Here is a 16982-nt window from a genome sequence, read left to right as displayed (position 1 = left end):
TAGGATGAAGTCTTTATTTTTCCTGACGCATGATTTTCTTTCTCTCATTTGAGCTCTCTCCGTTAAGCCTTTATTATCATGGGGGAAAACCAAACCAAACATTTCTCATGCCCAATAAAAAACAGGAGAAAAGGATTATCAACCATGTATAGACAGAGCATAATAAAAAGTAGAAGAATACAGAGTAAGACGGAAACTTGTATTAAACACTCACTTTTGCGTTATGAGGTGAATTTCATTCAGTCTGGTGCAGTCACAAAGAGGCAAGCTGGGTTTAGACTGTCCTACCACTGACACTCCAAATTGTGCCGGGAGCGCCCCCATGCCTTCAGAAACACGAGTATGGAAATGTCTCCTGGGTGTGGAGCCTGGCTGGCTCGCACTCGGGCCACGTGTCCCCAGCTCCCCAGGGCCAGCCCCAGGTCTTCAGTCGGAGGTAGAAAGTGCTGCTGTGGCTTGCAGGGGGCAGGGGTGGAGACGAGCAGGCGCCCCAGCTCGGGGCTACTGTGTGGTGACAAGCTTCACGATCATGCTGATAATCCGAGAACCTCGAGGACACGTACACAGGTCCGTGCTTGGGTTTTTAATTTTATCCTGGAGGAGTTGGTCAAGTTCACAGCGAAGTTCCTTTACCAGTTCAGCTATCTACAATGAAAACACAGTGTTAGCTGTGCTGGGAGGAAAGGGGAAGAAGGCTTTCGTAGAGAAATATCCAATCATGATTATCATTCTGCAATATACTAATGAGGCCTATTATAAACACATCTATTTATTATTAATTTATCTCTATCACATCTATTTATTATTTGTTTAAAGATAAGCTCTTGCTATGTAGTCGGGCTGGCCTGGAGCTTTTATCTTCTCACCCCAGCCTGTGAGCCATGGTACCGCTTGCTGACCTTGTGTCTGTGCATGCATGTGCACATACATGTGGGTGTGTGCATGCATGTGCACATACATGTGGGTGTGTAAATGGGAATCTGAATTCAGGGCCTCCTGCTCACACAGAAAGTACTTTACTGATGCGCCACCTCTCCAGCCTTGCTGGGTTTTTGAGACAGTCTCACACTGTAGCTCAGACTGTAGCCTCAAACTCACAAATCTTTCCAACTCATCCTCCAAAATGCTGGGATTCCAGGTGTGAGCCCTATGTTCAGTCTAAGCTTTTTTTAAATTTTATTTTATGTGTTTTGTCTGCATATATGCCTGTGTGAGGGTGTTGGATCCCCAGAACTGGAGTCACAGACAGTTGTGAGCTGCCATGTGGGTGCTGAGAATTGAATCTGGGCCCTCTGGAAGAGCAGCCAGTGCTCTTAACCACTGAGCCATCTCTCCAGTCCCAGTGGGAGTTTCTTAAAAGCCATGTTTGTATTTTTTATTTGGTGTGTTTGTGTGTGCATTTGGGCCGCAGCATGCCCGTGATGGTCAGGACGGCCTGCAGAAGGGCATTCCTCCTCCTCATAAGCGGGTCCTGAGGGCTAACTACAGCTCTCGGTTTGGCAGCAAGCACCCCTACCTGCTAAGACACCTCGCCAGTCTTTTTCTGCCTTTTTATTTTTTCCTTTTGAACAAGATTTTATATAGCTAGCTCAGACTAGCCTCATAAAGCTGAGGTTGGTCAAGAGTTCCTGTTACTTCTTATTCTGGGATTATAGGTATTACCATGATGCAAGTTTTTTTTTTTTTTTTCTTTCTGTTTTGCTTTAGCTAGGTTCTCACTATGTGGTTTCACTAGGTATCCCAGGATGGCCACACTGAACTCACAATGAACCACTCACCTCAGTGTGCAAATGCTAGGATTATAAACACATGCCACTGCCATACCTTAGGAGGGAGGCTTTACTAGGGTTGAGAAGTCTGCAGATTTGTCTCCTCTCTGGTATGGCATGGTGTACAGATGTGGAGCCAGGATCTAGGGCAGTTATCTTGCACACACAAGCTGAGAGGGCCTTTATTGTCACTAAGTTGCTGCACCAAACCAGCCTTGTCTGGCCCCTTGATTTATGATAGTCACTAGTCACATATGGTTATTTAAATGAGCGTATAAACTGTGCCTGGTTCAAAATGAGATGTGCCAATAGTGTAAATACACACCTGTCTTTAAAGACTTAATATAAAAAAAGACTATAGAGTAATTCAGTAGCTTTTTAAATTAAAACATCCTGGGTATGTTAGTTTAAATAAACTACATTAAGATTAATTTCACCCATTTTTTCCACTTTTTTTTTTTGTTTGTTTTTTTTGTTTTTTCGAGACAGGGTTTCTCTGCGGCTTTAGAGCCTGTCCTGGAGCTAGCTCTTGTAGACCAGGCTGGTCTCGAATTCACAGAGATCCGCCTGCCTCTGCCTCCCGAGTGCTGGGATTAAAGGCGTGCGCCACCACCGCCCGGCTCCACTTTTTTTTTGATAGTACTGGGATATTATATACAAAGCCTTATACCTGCTGACTGTATGCTCTACTACTGAGGTATATGCTCAGGTTTTACTATGCTGCCCAGGCTAGTTTTAAGTACCTGGCTCAGCTGATCCTCTTGCTTCAGTTTCCTAGGTGACTGGGACTATTACTATACACAGTTCCTTTCATTTTAATTAATTTTTTTGAAGATTTATTTATTATGTACACAGTGTCTGTCTGCATATAAGTTTACAGGCCTGAAGAAGGCACCAGATCTCATTATAGATGGTAGTGAGCCAAAATGTTGCTTGGAATTGAACTCAGGACCTCTGAAAGAGCAGTCAGTGTTCTTAACCTCTGAGCCATCTCTCCAGCCCCTCATTTTAATTAATTAATTAATTAATTAATTATTGCTTTATTTTTGTGGTTCTGGAGATTAAACCCAGGTCCTACAAAATGAGCTATGGCCTGACCACATTTTTTTTCATGGTAATGGAAAGATTAGGATGATGTTTTAATAACTGACTACAAGTGCTCTGTTTAATAGTCTTTGACTGTGATTGTATGTAGTGTTCTTGGGTGATCAGGGTGATTTTTATCCACTTATTTTTGCTTAGTTGTATGATATTACGGAAGTCCCAACACCCTCTCTATAGATTCTGCTTGTTTTGTTTGTTTGTTTTTAAAACAAGGCTTTTCTCTGTCACTCTGGTTGTCCCCAAACTCACAGTAATCCTCCTGCCTCAGCCTCCCAAATAATGGAGACTCTGACCTTAAACCTTTCCATCAATTCTAACCCAGGTGCTTCCTGGCACTATTCCTAGGGTCCTTCTCTGCTTTATGTGGTTCCGCCCTTGCTGTCCATTGGTTCTGCTGTGCATTTTACATCATCATCGCTCTTCAGGACCTGAGCCTTTAAACACATCAGCTATTCCTTTACCTGATGGGAAGCAGCTACAAACCGGATCCACCCATCATCCAGGGAGACCACGAACGCTCCCCTCTGAAGCTGCACGTTCACTTGGCCTCCTCCAAACAAGACCAGGGGGTACACAGACACCATGCTGCAGTCTCGGATGAACACTCGGCTAGTTTTGATTTTCTCATGGTACAACAGGTAGGGGCTGTCAAAGTGTCTGACCTGTAACATAAAACCTCAGATGACAATGATTCCCACCAGTCCTGCGGATTCCAAAGCTGCCAAGAAGGGCTCCCAATTACTTTTCCTTTGAGCTTCATGCTTTTATGTGTGACTACCTACTGGATTATCTATTCAGACATCTAATCAGCATCGAACACTGTTAAGCATCTCTCTGTTAAGAGGGGTGTGTAGCTCAGTGATAGAGCACTTGCCTAGCACACACACAGCCTGGGTTCCTACCACAGTACATAGAAAACAAACATCAGGGTGGCTGGAGAGATGGCTCAGAGGTTAAGAGCATTGCCTGCTCTTCCAAAGGTCCTGAGTTCAATTCCCAGCAACCACATGGTGGCTCACAACCATTTGTAATGCGGTCTGGTGCCCTCTCTGGACTTTAGGCATACACACAGACAAAATAATGTATACATAATAAATAAATAAAATAAATATAAAAAAGAAAACAAACAGCAGTAAATAACCTTTTGGTGGTGTCCAAACAAATTTTTTTTTTAAAGATTTATTTATTTTTATTATGTATACAAAATTCTGCCTCGAAGTATGCCTGCACGCCAGAGGAGGGCGCCAGATCTCAGTACAGATGGTTGTGAGCCACCATGTGGTTGCTGGGAATTGAACTCAGGACCTTTGGAAGAGCAGCCAGTGCTCTTAACCTCTGAGCCATCTCTCCAGCCCCCAAACAAAGTTTTTAAGAAGACGTTTTTGTCTGTGTGGACAGGTGGGTGCATACATGTGCCACAGCACACATGTAAAGGTCAGAGGACAACTTGCAGGATCCAGTTCTCTTCTTCTGTCAAGGTCCCAGAGACAGAACTCAGGTTGTCAGGTTTGGCATCAAACACCCTTATTTATTTATTTATTTATTTATTTATTTATTTATTTAGTATACAGTGTTTTGCCTACATGTATGTCTGCACACCAGATCTCATTAGAGATGGTTGTGAGCCACCATGTGGTTGCTGGGAATTGAACTCAGGACCTCTGGAAGAGCAGCAAGTGCTCTTAACCGCTGAGCATCAAACACATTTATCTGCTGAGTCATCTTCCCAGCACCCATTTTTTTAACTGAACACTAAGGTAAAATTGTACATGTTTAACGGGGCCTTTTGTGATGTTATGATACATGTATACATGGTATAATGCTTAAAATAGTTTAGATTTATTCATTTTATTTTCTGTGTGAGTGTTTTGCTTGCATGTATGTGTGTCTAGGGTGGTCAGAAGAGGACATTGGATCCCTTGGAACTGGAGCTATGGATGTTTGTGAACCATCATGTAGGTGTTGGGAACTGAACCTGGTGCTCTGCAAGCTAAAAGAATCCTTGGTTCTTTCTCCCTATAGCTCCTCATCTCCACTTGCCCAGCCGTTCAGGCCCCACGAGTTCCATCTGGACCCCGTCCTGACAGCCGTGTTTCCGGTGCAGAGGAGATGACACTTGCGCTCTCACCAGCACTCCAGCCACCTCGCTGGGAACCACGGCCTTCCGCGCTGCCACAGGGATCGCTCCCATAGTTCCCCAAAAGCTAAACATCTAAATTCCCTTCCATGGCCAGCAAGGTTTGACATGACCGGAGCCTGTTCCTCACACCTCCTGGCACTCTGACTTGACCAGACACCCCCGAACTCTGCCGTCTGCTGTCTTCCTGCACATCCTGGGACTTCCCAAATACACTCTTACCTCATGGTCTTGACACTTATTTCCTACACTGGAATGTTCTCTCCTTAGAGATCTGTATGGCTCGCTTTTCATTTAGGACCTGATTGCTTTCGACTCAGGGTTCGTCCCAGATTGCCCTGTAGGAAAGGGCCCCTCTCTCAGTCTTGCTACCTGCTGTATCTTCTTCTCTAGGGCATCTGCCATTGGCCAGTATTGGCTTATTTTCCACCTATCTCCCCAGCCAAAACAAGCTGCTTGAGGGAGGACCCTGTTCACTTCCTGTCCTTCATGGCCCACATTAGTTACAGCCTAAAACAGAGCCCAACACAGAGATCAGACCACTGGTACTGCATGGATGTGTGAATAATTTTGTCTTCCATGTGGCTAACTGAAAAGAGAAATGACATTAAGCCAGGCCTCTGCTGTCTGAAGTCAGATGCAGTCAAGACGAGTGGACGAGCCCCTGGTCCTCACCTCAGGCTCCTCTGAGCTCAAGGAGACCCTCCTGTGGCTCACCACCATCTCCTCAGTAGCATCATGGGCAAACCTCATTTTACCTCTACTCTTTGGGTTTTTTGTTTGTTTGTTTGTTTTTTGTTTTGTTTTCCCAAGACAGGGTTTCTCTGCAGCTTTGGAGCCTGTCCTGGAACTGCTCTGTAGACCAGGCTGGCCTTGAATTCACAGAACTCCACCTGCCTCTGCCTCCCTAGTGCAAGGATTAAAGGTGTGTGCCACCATCAGCTGGCATCCAACTCTACTCTTGTTTTATTTCATGTGGAGACAAGGTCTCACTATGCTCTCTGGCTGTCCTGGAACTCACTATGGAGACCAGGCCTGCTTCTGCCTCCCGAGTGCTGCTATTAAGGCATGCAGCACTCTGCCTGGCTCCTTCCTCTTCCATCTCTCCTGGAAGCTTCACTGAGCATCTCCTTTCAGCCATGCATCACGCTAGACTCTGGAAATGCAAAAAGGCATCAAACTCCTGTCTTCATGGATTTTACAATTCCAGCACAGAATAACATGGTAAGAACAGGGAACAAGTTCATACTCTCTGGCAATAGAATAGAGGAGGTAGAGGGATTTAGAGGGAAAGAGACACTAAGGAAATTCTGTTCATCTTTAGATTGAACGTAGGGCCTTGCCACAGCAGGCAGGTACTCTATACCCACAGCCAGGCAATGTTAGGGTAAGCATAAGTTTCCTGGGGAACAAGACTGTCACTCTGGGGACAGAAGCAATGTGTCTTCTTACCATGACAACAGCCTGCTGGTGTAGGGGAACACTGTTCCATTGTATGCATTGCTGCAGCATCCAGAATGGTAGAGGAGGTGGGTTTTGAGGTCCAGGAGCCAGATGTGAAGGGTCAAGTGGGAGTCTACAGTAGACTCCATATATGAAGATTTAAGAAAAGGATCGAAGCCGGGCGGTGGTGGTGCACGCCTTTAATCCCAGCACTCGGGAGGCAGAGGCAGGTGAATCTCTGTGAGTTCGTGGCCAGCCTGGTTTACAAGAGCTAGTTCTAAGACAGGCTCCAAAGCTACAGAGAAACTCTGTCTCAAAAAACCAAAAAGAAAAGAATCGAGATATTTGTAAGAGTAATGCAGAAGGTTGGGGAGAGTTCCAGAAGATTAGGGGGATGAGGGAGGGTGACCTGGTAATGGAGACAGGGACCAGGGACAGGACGGGACCTGGAAACGGAGACAGTGACCAGGGACAGGAGAGGATACTTCAGGAGCAAAGGGAACATTGTTGTTTCAAGAGGAGTGAAGTTAGAAATGTCAAAACCACATGAGAAGCAAGTGTGCTGAGGACTAGGTGAAGCCCCTTAGAGTTGACATCTAGGGAGGCCACTGTGACCATGGATGGGTTTAGTCTCTAGGGAAGAGGCCGCAGTCTCAACAGCAGTAGCTGAAGGAAGAACAGAGCTAAAGGGTTGGCAAAAACATGCTGATGATGTAATTAGCTCATGCCTTAAAAACACACACACACACACACACACACACACACACACACACACACACACACACACATATATATATATATATATATATATATATATATATATAGAGAGAGAGAGAGAGAGAGAGAGAGAAGAGAGAGAGAGCCCTAGCTGTCCTGGAACTTGCTCTGAAGACCAAATGGCCTACAGCTTACAGACATCCTCCTGCCTCTGCCTCCTGAGTACTGGGATTAAAGGCATGAGCTACCATGCCTGGCCCATGACTTCTTAAACTAATTAAAAGAGACAATTTTCACTTGAGAGCTGGAATGGGCACTTTTGTATACAGTACAATTTTCTCAACATGGCGCTCCTTTCTAGAAACAGGTTGTCAGCTGACACAGATTCAGCCTTCTCTAATGCACGTACTTCTGGGGACACTGCAGTCACAGAGCAGGGCTCATCTGCCTTAGGGACTGCATCTCTCATCTGACAGTGTGCCGGAGCAAACGCTCTAAACAGCACCGTTCTGACCTGATAGTTCACTGAGGAAGGGTGAATGTGCACATATCCGTCGTTCTTCGTGACAAACTTCAACTCAGCTGACTTCGGCTGCAGTCTGACAACTCCAGTACTGGTCTTCTGGAACTTTCCTTCTGGGGTCTTGACCTGTACAACAGAATTTATAAAGATAGATACACATTTTCTCTGTAGGACTCACTCTTTGGCATAAACATGTCTTGTTTGAATAGTTTTTGTTTCTTTTTTGTTGTTGTTGTCGATTTTTTCAAGGCAGGGTCTCGCTGTACAACCCAGGCTATCCTGGAACTTACTACATAGCCTTGGTTGGCCTCAAACCTGCAGTCCTCCTCCTGTCTCATCTCCCTAGTACTGGTGTGCGTGCGTGTGTGTATGTGTGTGTGTGTGTGTGTGTGTATGTGTGTGCGTGCGTGCGTGCAGGAGGTCAGAGGACAGCTTGCATGAGCTGGTTCTCTACTCCCACCATGTAGGTCCCAGGGATCAAACTCAAAATGTAGGCATCAAGGCGTCAAGGCAAGCACCTTTACCCATTGACCCACTGACCCATCTCTGGCCCAGGACTGCTGGATAGCTTGCTTTTTTCTTTTTCCTGAGATAGGGTTTCCTTGGCTGTCCTGGAACTCACTTTGTAGGCCAGGCCTTGAAATCACAGAGACCCACCTGCCTCTGCTCCCGAGTGCTGGGATTAAAAGTCAACATCATCTAGCTGTAGAGCCTGCTTTTTAAACTTTGTATACTGAACACATTTTTATATTTGTTCAAGATTTTCCTAAAGAATTATTATCAAGAGTTATATAATATCTCATTGTAAGTACCTATAATTTCACCATTAAACTATCTCACAGAGATCTACCTGCCTCTGCCTCTAAGGGCTGGGATTAAAGACACATGTCACCACTGCCCAGCAATTTTTTCTTTTTAAGAAAGGGTCTCTGCCCATCAAAATCCCAGCAAAATTCTTCAAAGACCTCAAAAGAATGCTACTCAACTTCATTTGGAAAAGCAAAAAACCCAGGATAGCCAAAACAATCCTGGGCAATAAAAGAACTTCTGGAGGCATCACAATCCCTGACTTCAAACTACTAAAGAGCTATAGTACTGAAAACAGCCTGGTACTGGCATAAGAACAAATAGGAGGACCAATGGAACCAAATAGAAGACCCGGATATCAATCCACACATCTTCGAACACCTGATCTTTGATAAAGAAGCAAAACATATCATCAAATGGAAAAAAGAAAGCATATTTAACAATGATACTGACATAACTGGATATCAACATGTAGAAAAATGAAAATAGACCCATATCTATCACCATGTACAAAACTCAAGTCCAAATGGATCAAAGACCTCAACATAAAGCCAGTCATACTGAAACCTTATAGAAGAGAAAGTGGCAAGTACACTTGAACGCATTGGCACAGGGAACCACTTCCTAAATAGAACCCCAGCAGCACAGACACTGAGAGAAACAATTAATAAATGGGACCTCCCGAAACTGAGAAGCTTCTGTAAAGCAAAGGACACGGTCAACAAGACAAAACAACAGCCTACAGAATGGGAAAAGATCTTCACTAACCCCACGTCAGACAGAGGGCTGATCTCCAAAATATACAAAGAACTCAAGAAATTGGACACCAAAAGATCACATAATCCAATAAAAAAATGGAGTACAGGCCTAAACAGAGGAATCTAAAATGGCTGAAAGACACTTAAGGAAATGTTCAACATCCTTAGTCATCAGAGAAATGCAAATCAAAACAACTCTGAGATTCCATCTTATATCTGTGAGAATGGCCAAGATCAAAACCACTGATGACAACTTATGCTGGAGAGGTTGTGGGGAAAAGGGAACACTTCTGCATTGCTGGAGGGAATGCAAGGTGGTACAACCCCTTTGGATGTCAGTGTGGCGATTTCTCAGAAAATTAGGAAACAACCTTCCTCAAGACCCAGTAATACCACTTTTGGGTCTATATCCAAAGGATGCTCAATCATGCCACAAGGACATGTGCTCAACTATGTTCATAGCAGCTTTGTTTGTCATAGCCAGAACCTGGGAACAACCTAAATGCCCCTCAATTGAAGAATGGATAAGGAAAATGTGATACATTTACACAATGGAGTACTACACAGCAGGAAAAAATAACGACAGCTTGAATTTTGCAGGAAAATGGATGGAACTAGAAAGCATTATTTTGAGTGAGGTAACCTAGACACAGAAAGACAATTATCACATGTACTCACTCATAGGTGATTTTTAAACATAAAACAAAGAAAGCCAGCCTACAAACCACAATCCCAGAGAATTTAGACAACAATGCGGACATTAAGAGAGACTTACATAGATCTAATCTCCACGGGAAGTAGAAAGTATAAAAATACAAGATAGTAAATTGGGAGCGTGGGGACCTTGGTGGAGGACTGAAGAGGGGAGGGGAGAGACAGGGTAGGGAGCAGAGAAAAATGTATAGCTCAATAAATATCAATAAATAAGGGAAAGGGTCTCATGTAGTCCATGTTGCCTTGAACTGTGTAGCTGAGGCTGCCTTTGAACTTCCAATCCTTGCCTCCATCTCTCATGTGTCGTGATTTCAGGTGTGCACCACACACCTGGTACATGCTACTGTAAACCTAGATGGTCTGCTGAGTCAATGTTCTCCTGGCTCTATCTTTATGCACATTTGCAAAATTTCTCTAATAGTCCTAGAAATAAAGCACAGTTAAGATGTTAGATAAATTTTATTCTCATCAAGAGTGGTAATTTAAGGACTCACTTGGCAACAGCATTAATCATTTAATTTTTGTGTGCCATCTTTAAAAGTAAAGAAGTCTATTTCTTTGTGTAAACTTGCATTTCTTTGTACTACTAAACGGCCATTCTTTGTGTGTGCATTGTTGGTTCACTTACATCCTCATTTTATACAAAATATTTATCCTTATAGATTGGGAGAATAAATGAATTGGGAAACTTTGTAGGCTGTGTGTATCTCTTTAAGATGACTAAGGAGCACATTTTAAGTTTATCCTTTGGTTGCTCATAAAACAAGACAGAGGAAGGTTCGGGAAAAGTGTGCTGTTACCTGCACTACATTTGGGTAGAGAGCAGCACACAGCACCGCAGATATCAGCTTGGGGTTCTCAGCATTAGTGTTGGCCTATGAGAGAAACACAGCATTATCCGTATGAGATGTTTTTGCAGGTAATGTGTTTGACATTGTATTTCTTTCTTTCTTCTTTGTGAACCAGGGTTTCACTATGTAGCCCTGGTTGGCCCCGGACTCACAACAATCCATTGGCTTCTGCCTCCCAAGTGCTAGGATTAGAGGTGTGACCACCACACCACACCTAGCCATCGTATTTTGTTTGATGTCTATCTTAAAACAAAAAAAGTATCTACTTTTTTATCAATTATAAAATTTCTTTCTAAGCAGAAAATAAATCTTCCAGACCATAGTCAAACAGGACACATTTTAAAGAGCCCACAATGATTCTAGATGCATGCAGAGCAGTTATAAAGTCAGTGTTCTTGACTGTGATGTGATTAAGGGAGCCGTCGGTCGTTAGAGCCAAGGTGAAACTGACGGCAAGCCCTGCAGCTCCCAGCACGACCTAAGCGAACTCTTATTTGTTTGTTTAAACAAACAAATAAACACAGGCAGTGCTGATAAGCACCCTGGAGAGAAAGCCTGGTTTGTGAGACACTGAGACTCTCCAGCAAATACTAATTGTTTTCAGAACAAAGGAGCATAAGTTCATCTGGAAGAAGTACTACTTCTGTAATTACACGGAACAGACACATTTGTGGGCAGGGGAAATCAAGAGCGCCGCTAATCCCCGCACTCTGGGCTGAAGTGAAGAATGGCCGTGATGACACAGGTCATATTTCAGTTGCATGTGATGGAACTGGAGTGAACCCGACAAGTACGTGTGCTTTACCTCTTCTCCTGTGGCGTCCAGGACGCCGTCTCCTCCTTGGGCCCTTTTCTCAATTTCCCTTGCTCTGAGTCCCTCCTTCACAAAGCCGATGTCGGACAAGAGCTCCGTGAACTGCCGTTTGAGGCTGGCCATTTCCTGAAAGAAGGAACAAACTTTTAAACGAAGGAGCTATGAACACATCAAAGGTGAGTGGCTCACAAATGTGCAGCAGCAGTGATTCGTAATGAGTGCAGATGGCCCATCTAACAAGACAGAGGTCTAGCCTTGTCTGCCATCTTTAAAAGGTGGCTCTCACTACAAACTGGCAGACAGTTACAAACAAATCCAAAGTCTTTGAAATCCCTGATGATAGCTTCTTTCTTTCTTTCTTTCTTCCTTTCTTTCTTTCTTTCTTTCTTTCTTCCTTTCTTTTCTTTCTTTCTCTTCCTTTTTGTTCTTTGAGACAGGGTTTCTCTGAGTAGCCCTGCCTGGCTGTCCTGGAACTCACTCTGTAGACCAGGCTGGCCTTGAACTCCCAGAGATGTGCCTGCCCCTGCTTCCTGAGTGGAATTAAAGGCCTGTGCCACCACCACCACCCAGCTAAATTTCTTGGTTTTTGTTTTTAATTAATTTATATATTTGTACTTTATGTACATTGATGTTTTGCTTGCATGTGTGTCTGTGTGAGGGAGTCGGATCCCCTGGAACAAGAGTTCCAGAGAGTTGTTAGCTGTCATGTGGGTGCTGGGAATTGAACCCAGGTCCTCTGGAAGAGCAGCCATGTGGGTGCTGAGAATTGAACCAAGGTCCTCTGGAAGAGCAGCCAGTGCTGTTAACCACCGAGTTGCCTCTCCTGATAACCATTTCTTGAATACCATATTACATTCCACACATTTTAACTGGGGTGTGGTAGGTCTGATTTTCTTGCAAATTCTTGGGATGGTCAAAACGAATGTAATTTATTTTGCTTGTGGTACTGCTTGTTGCTTTAGTTTCCAGTCTTTCTGTTTGCATTTCTATCCAAGTCCTGTCAGGTCCTTACCTGAGCCTGGAGTGGATAATGTTTCTCTCTGTGGAACTCACGTGCAGAACTTTCCCTCTTTTCCTACTCTGTGGTCTTACTGGGTCCCAGGTGATGCTGGGGATGAGGATGCTATTAAGTGTTTTAGATTTAGACACAAAAAAATACAAATGTCTTTGTCTTGTGCCTTTTGCTCAAATCCAGGCTGCAAGAACCAAATGCAGTGGCTCATGTTTGCCATTTCATAACTTGGAAGGCAGAGAGAGACAGGAGGCTGTTGGACCCAGGTTTTTGGGGACAGCCTGAGCAACAAAGGAAGAGTCCACCATTTTAAAAGTGGGGGGCAGCCAGGTGGGGATGGTGCATGCCTCTAATCCCAGGACTCGGGAGGCAGAGCCAGGTGGACCTCTGAGTTCGAGGCCAGTCTGGTCTACAAAGAAAGTTCTAGACATCCAGAACTGTTAAACAGAGAGACCCTGTCTCAAAAAAACAAGCAAAACAAGACAAAAAAGTTGGAGAAGGCATACATAGGTGGTAGAGGGTTTGCCTGGCATGCTGGAAATCTGAATTTGACCCACAGCACAGGTCAGGTCTCTACTCTGGCACAACTTATCTGACAGAGGGGAAAGAAATAGATGCAGAGGATCAAGAACACTGATTTTATGTCCCATTGGTCCTCCCCTTCTCCATCCTTCAGACCTTTAATAAAACAAAGCTGGTAGAAATCCATTCCATCACTTCTTTGGCTTCTAGACACTGTGGAATGAGGCCTAAATATTGTCACGGGGAGGACAGAAACCCTATCTGTGACTATGCAAAAGACAACAAACTTTTCTATCTCTTCTGTGCTGACCACTGACAAACTGTATGTTCTCGTGGACAAAGGACAAAATTAACCAAGAAAATCTGATTCAATATTAGTTCTTTGGTTCCACCCAAGGAGTTATGGGGTTAGGGATGGTCACCCATCCCTAACTGAGAGCTACAGTTATCTCTTGAGAAGAATTCATGTAATATATATGTATATATATCACCGGGGAGATGGCCACCCTCACCATGCTGATATTCTACTCTGTCTCCCACATTAAAGAAGCACACAGGCCGGGCGGTGGTGGCGCACGCCTTTAATCCCAGCACTCGGGAGGCAGAGGCAGACGGATCTCTGTGAGTTCGAGGCCAGCCTGGTCTACAAGAGCTAGTTCCAGGACAGGCTCCAAAGCCACAGAGAAACTCTGTCTCGAAAAACAAACAAACAAACAAACAAACAAACAAACAAAAAAAACCAAGAAGCACACAGTTAGCAATGTGGACAACCATGTCAGGTGAGAGTTTCATCAGTGAAAGTCTCGTGTCTGTGCCATTCTGCACAGCCAAGAAAACCAAGCATGCTCAGAAATAACCTTCCCACCGTCCAGACAGGACAAGTGGGTAGAACTGCAGGCCCTCTGTGTAACTGCGAGCCCTACAGTGGAAATGGATGAAGGGACAGCAGAGAAGCCACTCACCTGCAGAGTTCTTCCTGACAGGAAGTTCTGTCTGCAGTAATTATAGCCCGCTCTCGCACTTTCTTTTGTACTCAGCTGCCAACCCTAAATTATGGAGAAAATCAAGCTGAACTTACTTTGATGTTGGTGCCAAATGTGGTTACAAACCTAAGTTCTGAGATTACCTTACCTTATATGCACAGAGAAGGGCCAGATAGTCACTGTTTGCAAATGCAAATTCCAGCTTTTTCTGATTAGCCTCTTCTTTTTTATCCCAGGGAGACACCTAAGTGAGGGAGATAGATTTGCAGGACACAGTTTATCTGAGGTTTCAAATGGCACTTCCTACTGCTGAAACCCACTGCCTGGGGAAAGCGTCTTGCAGGATACAAAGTGCTAGTCCATGGGTAGGCTGATTCAAGGCAAGCGTGATAGTGAAGCTAATGAATGGCCTCTGTTCTGGAGGTTCTGTGAGGTCTGATTTCTCACAGGCACATGTACATTTCTCATACATGTGCATTTTGCCATTATTGACTTGACTTATACAGCATAGAATCCCAAATGTATTAAAATGGCCTTTTTGTTCTGTGAGTTCAAAGTGAGCCCAAGATAAGCAATTACGGTTTTTTAGTACCAAATGGCAAAAGATAGTCATCAAAGACCTACTTATTTTATTTTTTTGGATTTGTTTGGTTGTTTCTTTCTTTTGGTAATGATTTATTTTTATTTTATGTGCATTGGTGTTTTGCCTGCGTATTATCTGTGTGAGGATGTCAAATTCTCTGGAACTGGAGTTACAGACAGCTATGAGTTGCCATGTGGGTGCTGGGTATTGAACCTGGGTCCTCTGGAAGAGCAGCCAGTGCTCTTAACTCTGAGCCATATTGCTCAGACTAGCCTTGAAAACTGGTCCTAGGGCTGGAGAGATGGCTCAGTGGTTAAGAGCATTGCCTGCTCTTTCAAAGGTCCTGAGTTCAACTCCCAGCAACCACATGGTGGCTCACAACCACCTGTAATGAGGTCTAGTGCCCTCTTCTGGACTGCAGGCATACTCGCAGACAGAATATTATATACATAATAACTAACTAAATATTTTTTAAAAATTTAAAAAAAAGAAAAGAAAACTGGTCCTAGTGGGAAGGCTGTACAAAACCCAACAGCCACAGTGGGATGGTGGCACATCTCCCTGCCTTAGTACTGGAGATGGGGCCCAGGGCCTCACACATGCTGGCAAATGTTACACTTTAATCCTTAAAGGTCACTGACTTAAATTCTTGTAAATCAGTGAACTGTATATTCAAATTATATTTCAAAAGTTACTTTTAAAAGTTGGTAAACATGTTCATTACCTTTTGAAACTATATAGGGGTCTCTTGCTGACTTACTGTTTTTTGATTTTTCTATAATAAGCAATAGGAAACTAAAACCACATTATTTTAGTAGCTATATCTCTAATACCCAAGGGTTTTTTTTTTTTTTTTGGTGGGGGGAAATAGAGATCTAAGGGAAAATTTTACATCCCATATACAAGCAAATTTTTAGAGTGCTCACCTACCTCTGAAGACTCAAGATCCCTTCTAGACCTGTGACATAAACTCCAGTTTAGACAAATGCTCACTTACAAAAGGGGACTTAAAGGCCAAGCTTGCAGCAATGGTGAGAGCCGGGTCCAGACAGCGGAAGATAGACCCAAACAGCATCAGTTTGCCGATCCTCACGTCCACCGGCAGAGAGGCCAAGTGATAGCCCAGCGGGGTCAGCTTCTCATCTGGAGTTAAGGCTCCCAAGTCCCGTAACCGCGCTTTTGAGGCACGAAGGGAGTCAATATGGGGTGGTTCAATGAACCGCGCGAACACAGACTGGAGATTATGAGAGCTGAACATTTCCAAAATTTTAATTCTGAAAAAGAAAAGAAAATCATAATTTTTAAATTTAAATTTGATATATGATAGAATGAAGCAGAGGGGCAACTTTTGTTTCTTGAGTGAGAAAGATAAATGCTTTTTTTAAAAAAGACTGGCTTTGATCATTTCAATTATGCGTAGGTGTGTCTGCACGTGGGCGTGTGCACTTGAGTGCAGGTACCATCAGAACCCAGCGTGTAGACCCCTGGGGCTTCAGTTACAAACTGTGGGGAGCTGCCTGGCATGGGCGCTGGAACTGAACTAGGGTTTTCTGGAAGTGCAGCAAGTGCTCTTAGTTACTAAGCCGTCTCTCCAGTCCCCGAGAAATGCCTTTTAAACCACACAGTACTTGTGGGTTTTGAGAGAAGTAGAAGCTGCCTCCCCAGTCCTAGGACTGCAGGCGGGGTCACCACACCCAGCACCACTGCTGCGTTAAAAGAAAACACTGAAAGTCTCTGGTTCTCTAGTTTTCTTAGCAGTGAACTACAGAAACACTCCAAGTTCTGAACTTACCCATATTCAAAAATTCTTTTTTATAAACTTTCAAAATTGCTGTTTTCTCGTAACTGTGGGTTCAAATTACGAAGGGGAATTCACATGGGGAGGCAGTGTTGGAGGATGTGGAAGCTTGCGTACTGCTGAGGCCAAGGAAACGGTACAGCAGGAGGAGGCGCCTCAGAGAAACTGCAATTAGAGCTACCGGATGGCTCACAGATTGGACCCTTTTTTTTTTTTTTTTTTTTTTTTTTTTTTTGGTTTTTCCAGACAGGGTTTCTCTGTAGCTTTGGAGCCTGCCCTGGAACTAGCTCTTGTAGGCCAGGCTGGCCTCGAACTCTGCAGATGCTCTTCCTCAGTGCACGTATTTGGTACTTAGTCTCTTTCCACCTGAGCTAGTTCACTAACGTGATGCACTGGTAGTGTGGAAAGCTCTGACGTTTCAAGTAGGAAAAGGAAAGGACGGCCTAC

The 16982-nt window shown here is 44.1% G+C and overlaps 1 protein-coding gene across 2 annotated transcripts in view; it reads right to left on the bottom strand.

Annotated features, from left to right (window-relative positions):
- The window catches only part of Dhx57 (DExH-box helicase 57), a 54848-nt gene continuing 37866 nt past the window's right edge, over positions 1 to 16982 (bottom strand). For both annotated transcript variants that reach the window (XM_038320438.1, XM_038320439.1), the window contains 8 exons: positions 15735 to 16011; positions 14303 to 14398; positions 14134 to 14217; positions 11629 to 11763; positions 10773 to 10847; positions 7685 to 7819; positions 3335 to 3535; positions 1 to 645 (listed from right to left, as the gene is read on the bottom strand). In XM_038320438.1, coding sequence (XP_038176366.1) covers positions 502 to 645; positions 3335 to 3535; positions 7685 to 7819; positions 10773 to 10847; positions 11629 to 11763; positions 14134 to 14217; positions 14303 to 14398; positions 15735 to 16011 — 1147 coding nt within the window. In that variant the 3' untranslated portion in view covers positions 1 to 501. The remainder of the gene's footprint in view (positions 646 to 3334; positions 3536 to 7684; positions 7820 to 10772; positions 10848 to 11628; positions 11764 to 14133; positions 14218 to 14302; positions 14399 to 15734; positions 16012 to 16982) is intronic.

This window comes from Arvicola amphibius, chromosome 2, assembly GCF_903992535.2.
Source record: "Arvicola amphibius chromosome 2, mArvAmp1.2, whole genome shotgun sequence".
Taxonomy (NCBI): domain Eukaryota; kingdom Metazoa; phylum Chordata; class Mammalia; order Rodentia; family Cricetidae; genus Arvicola; species Arvicola amphibius.
This window is presented reverse-complemented; position numbering and strand designations above follow the sequence as displayed.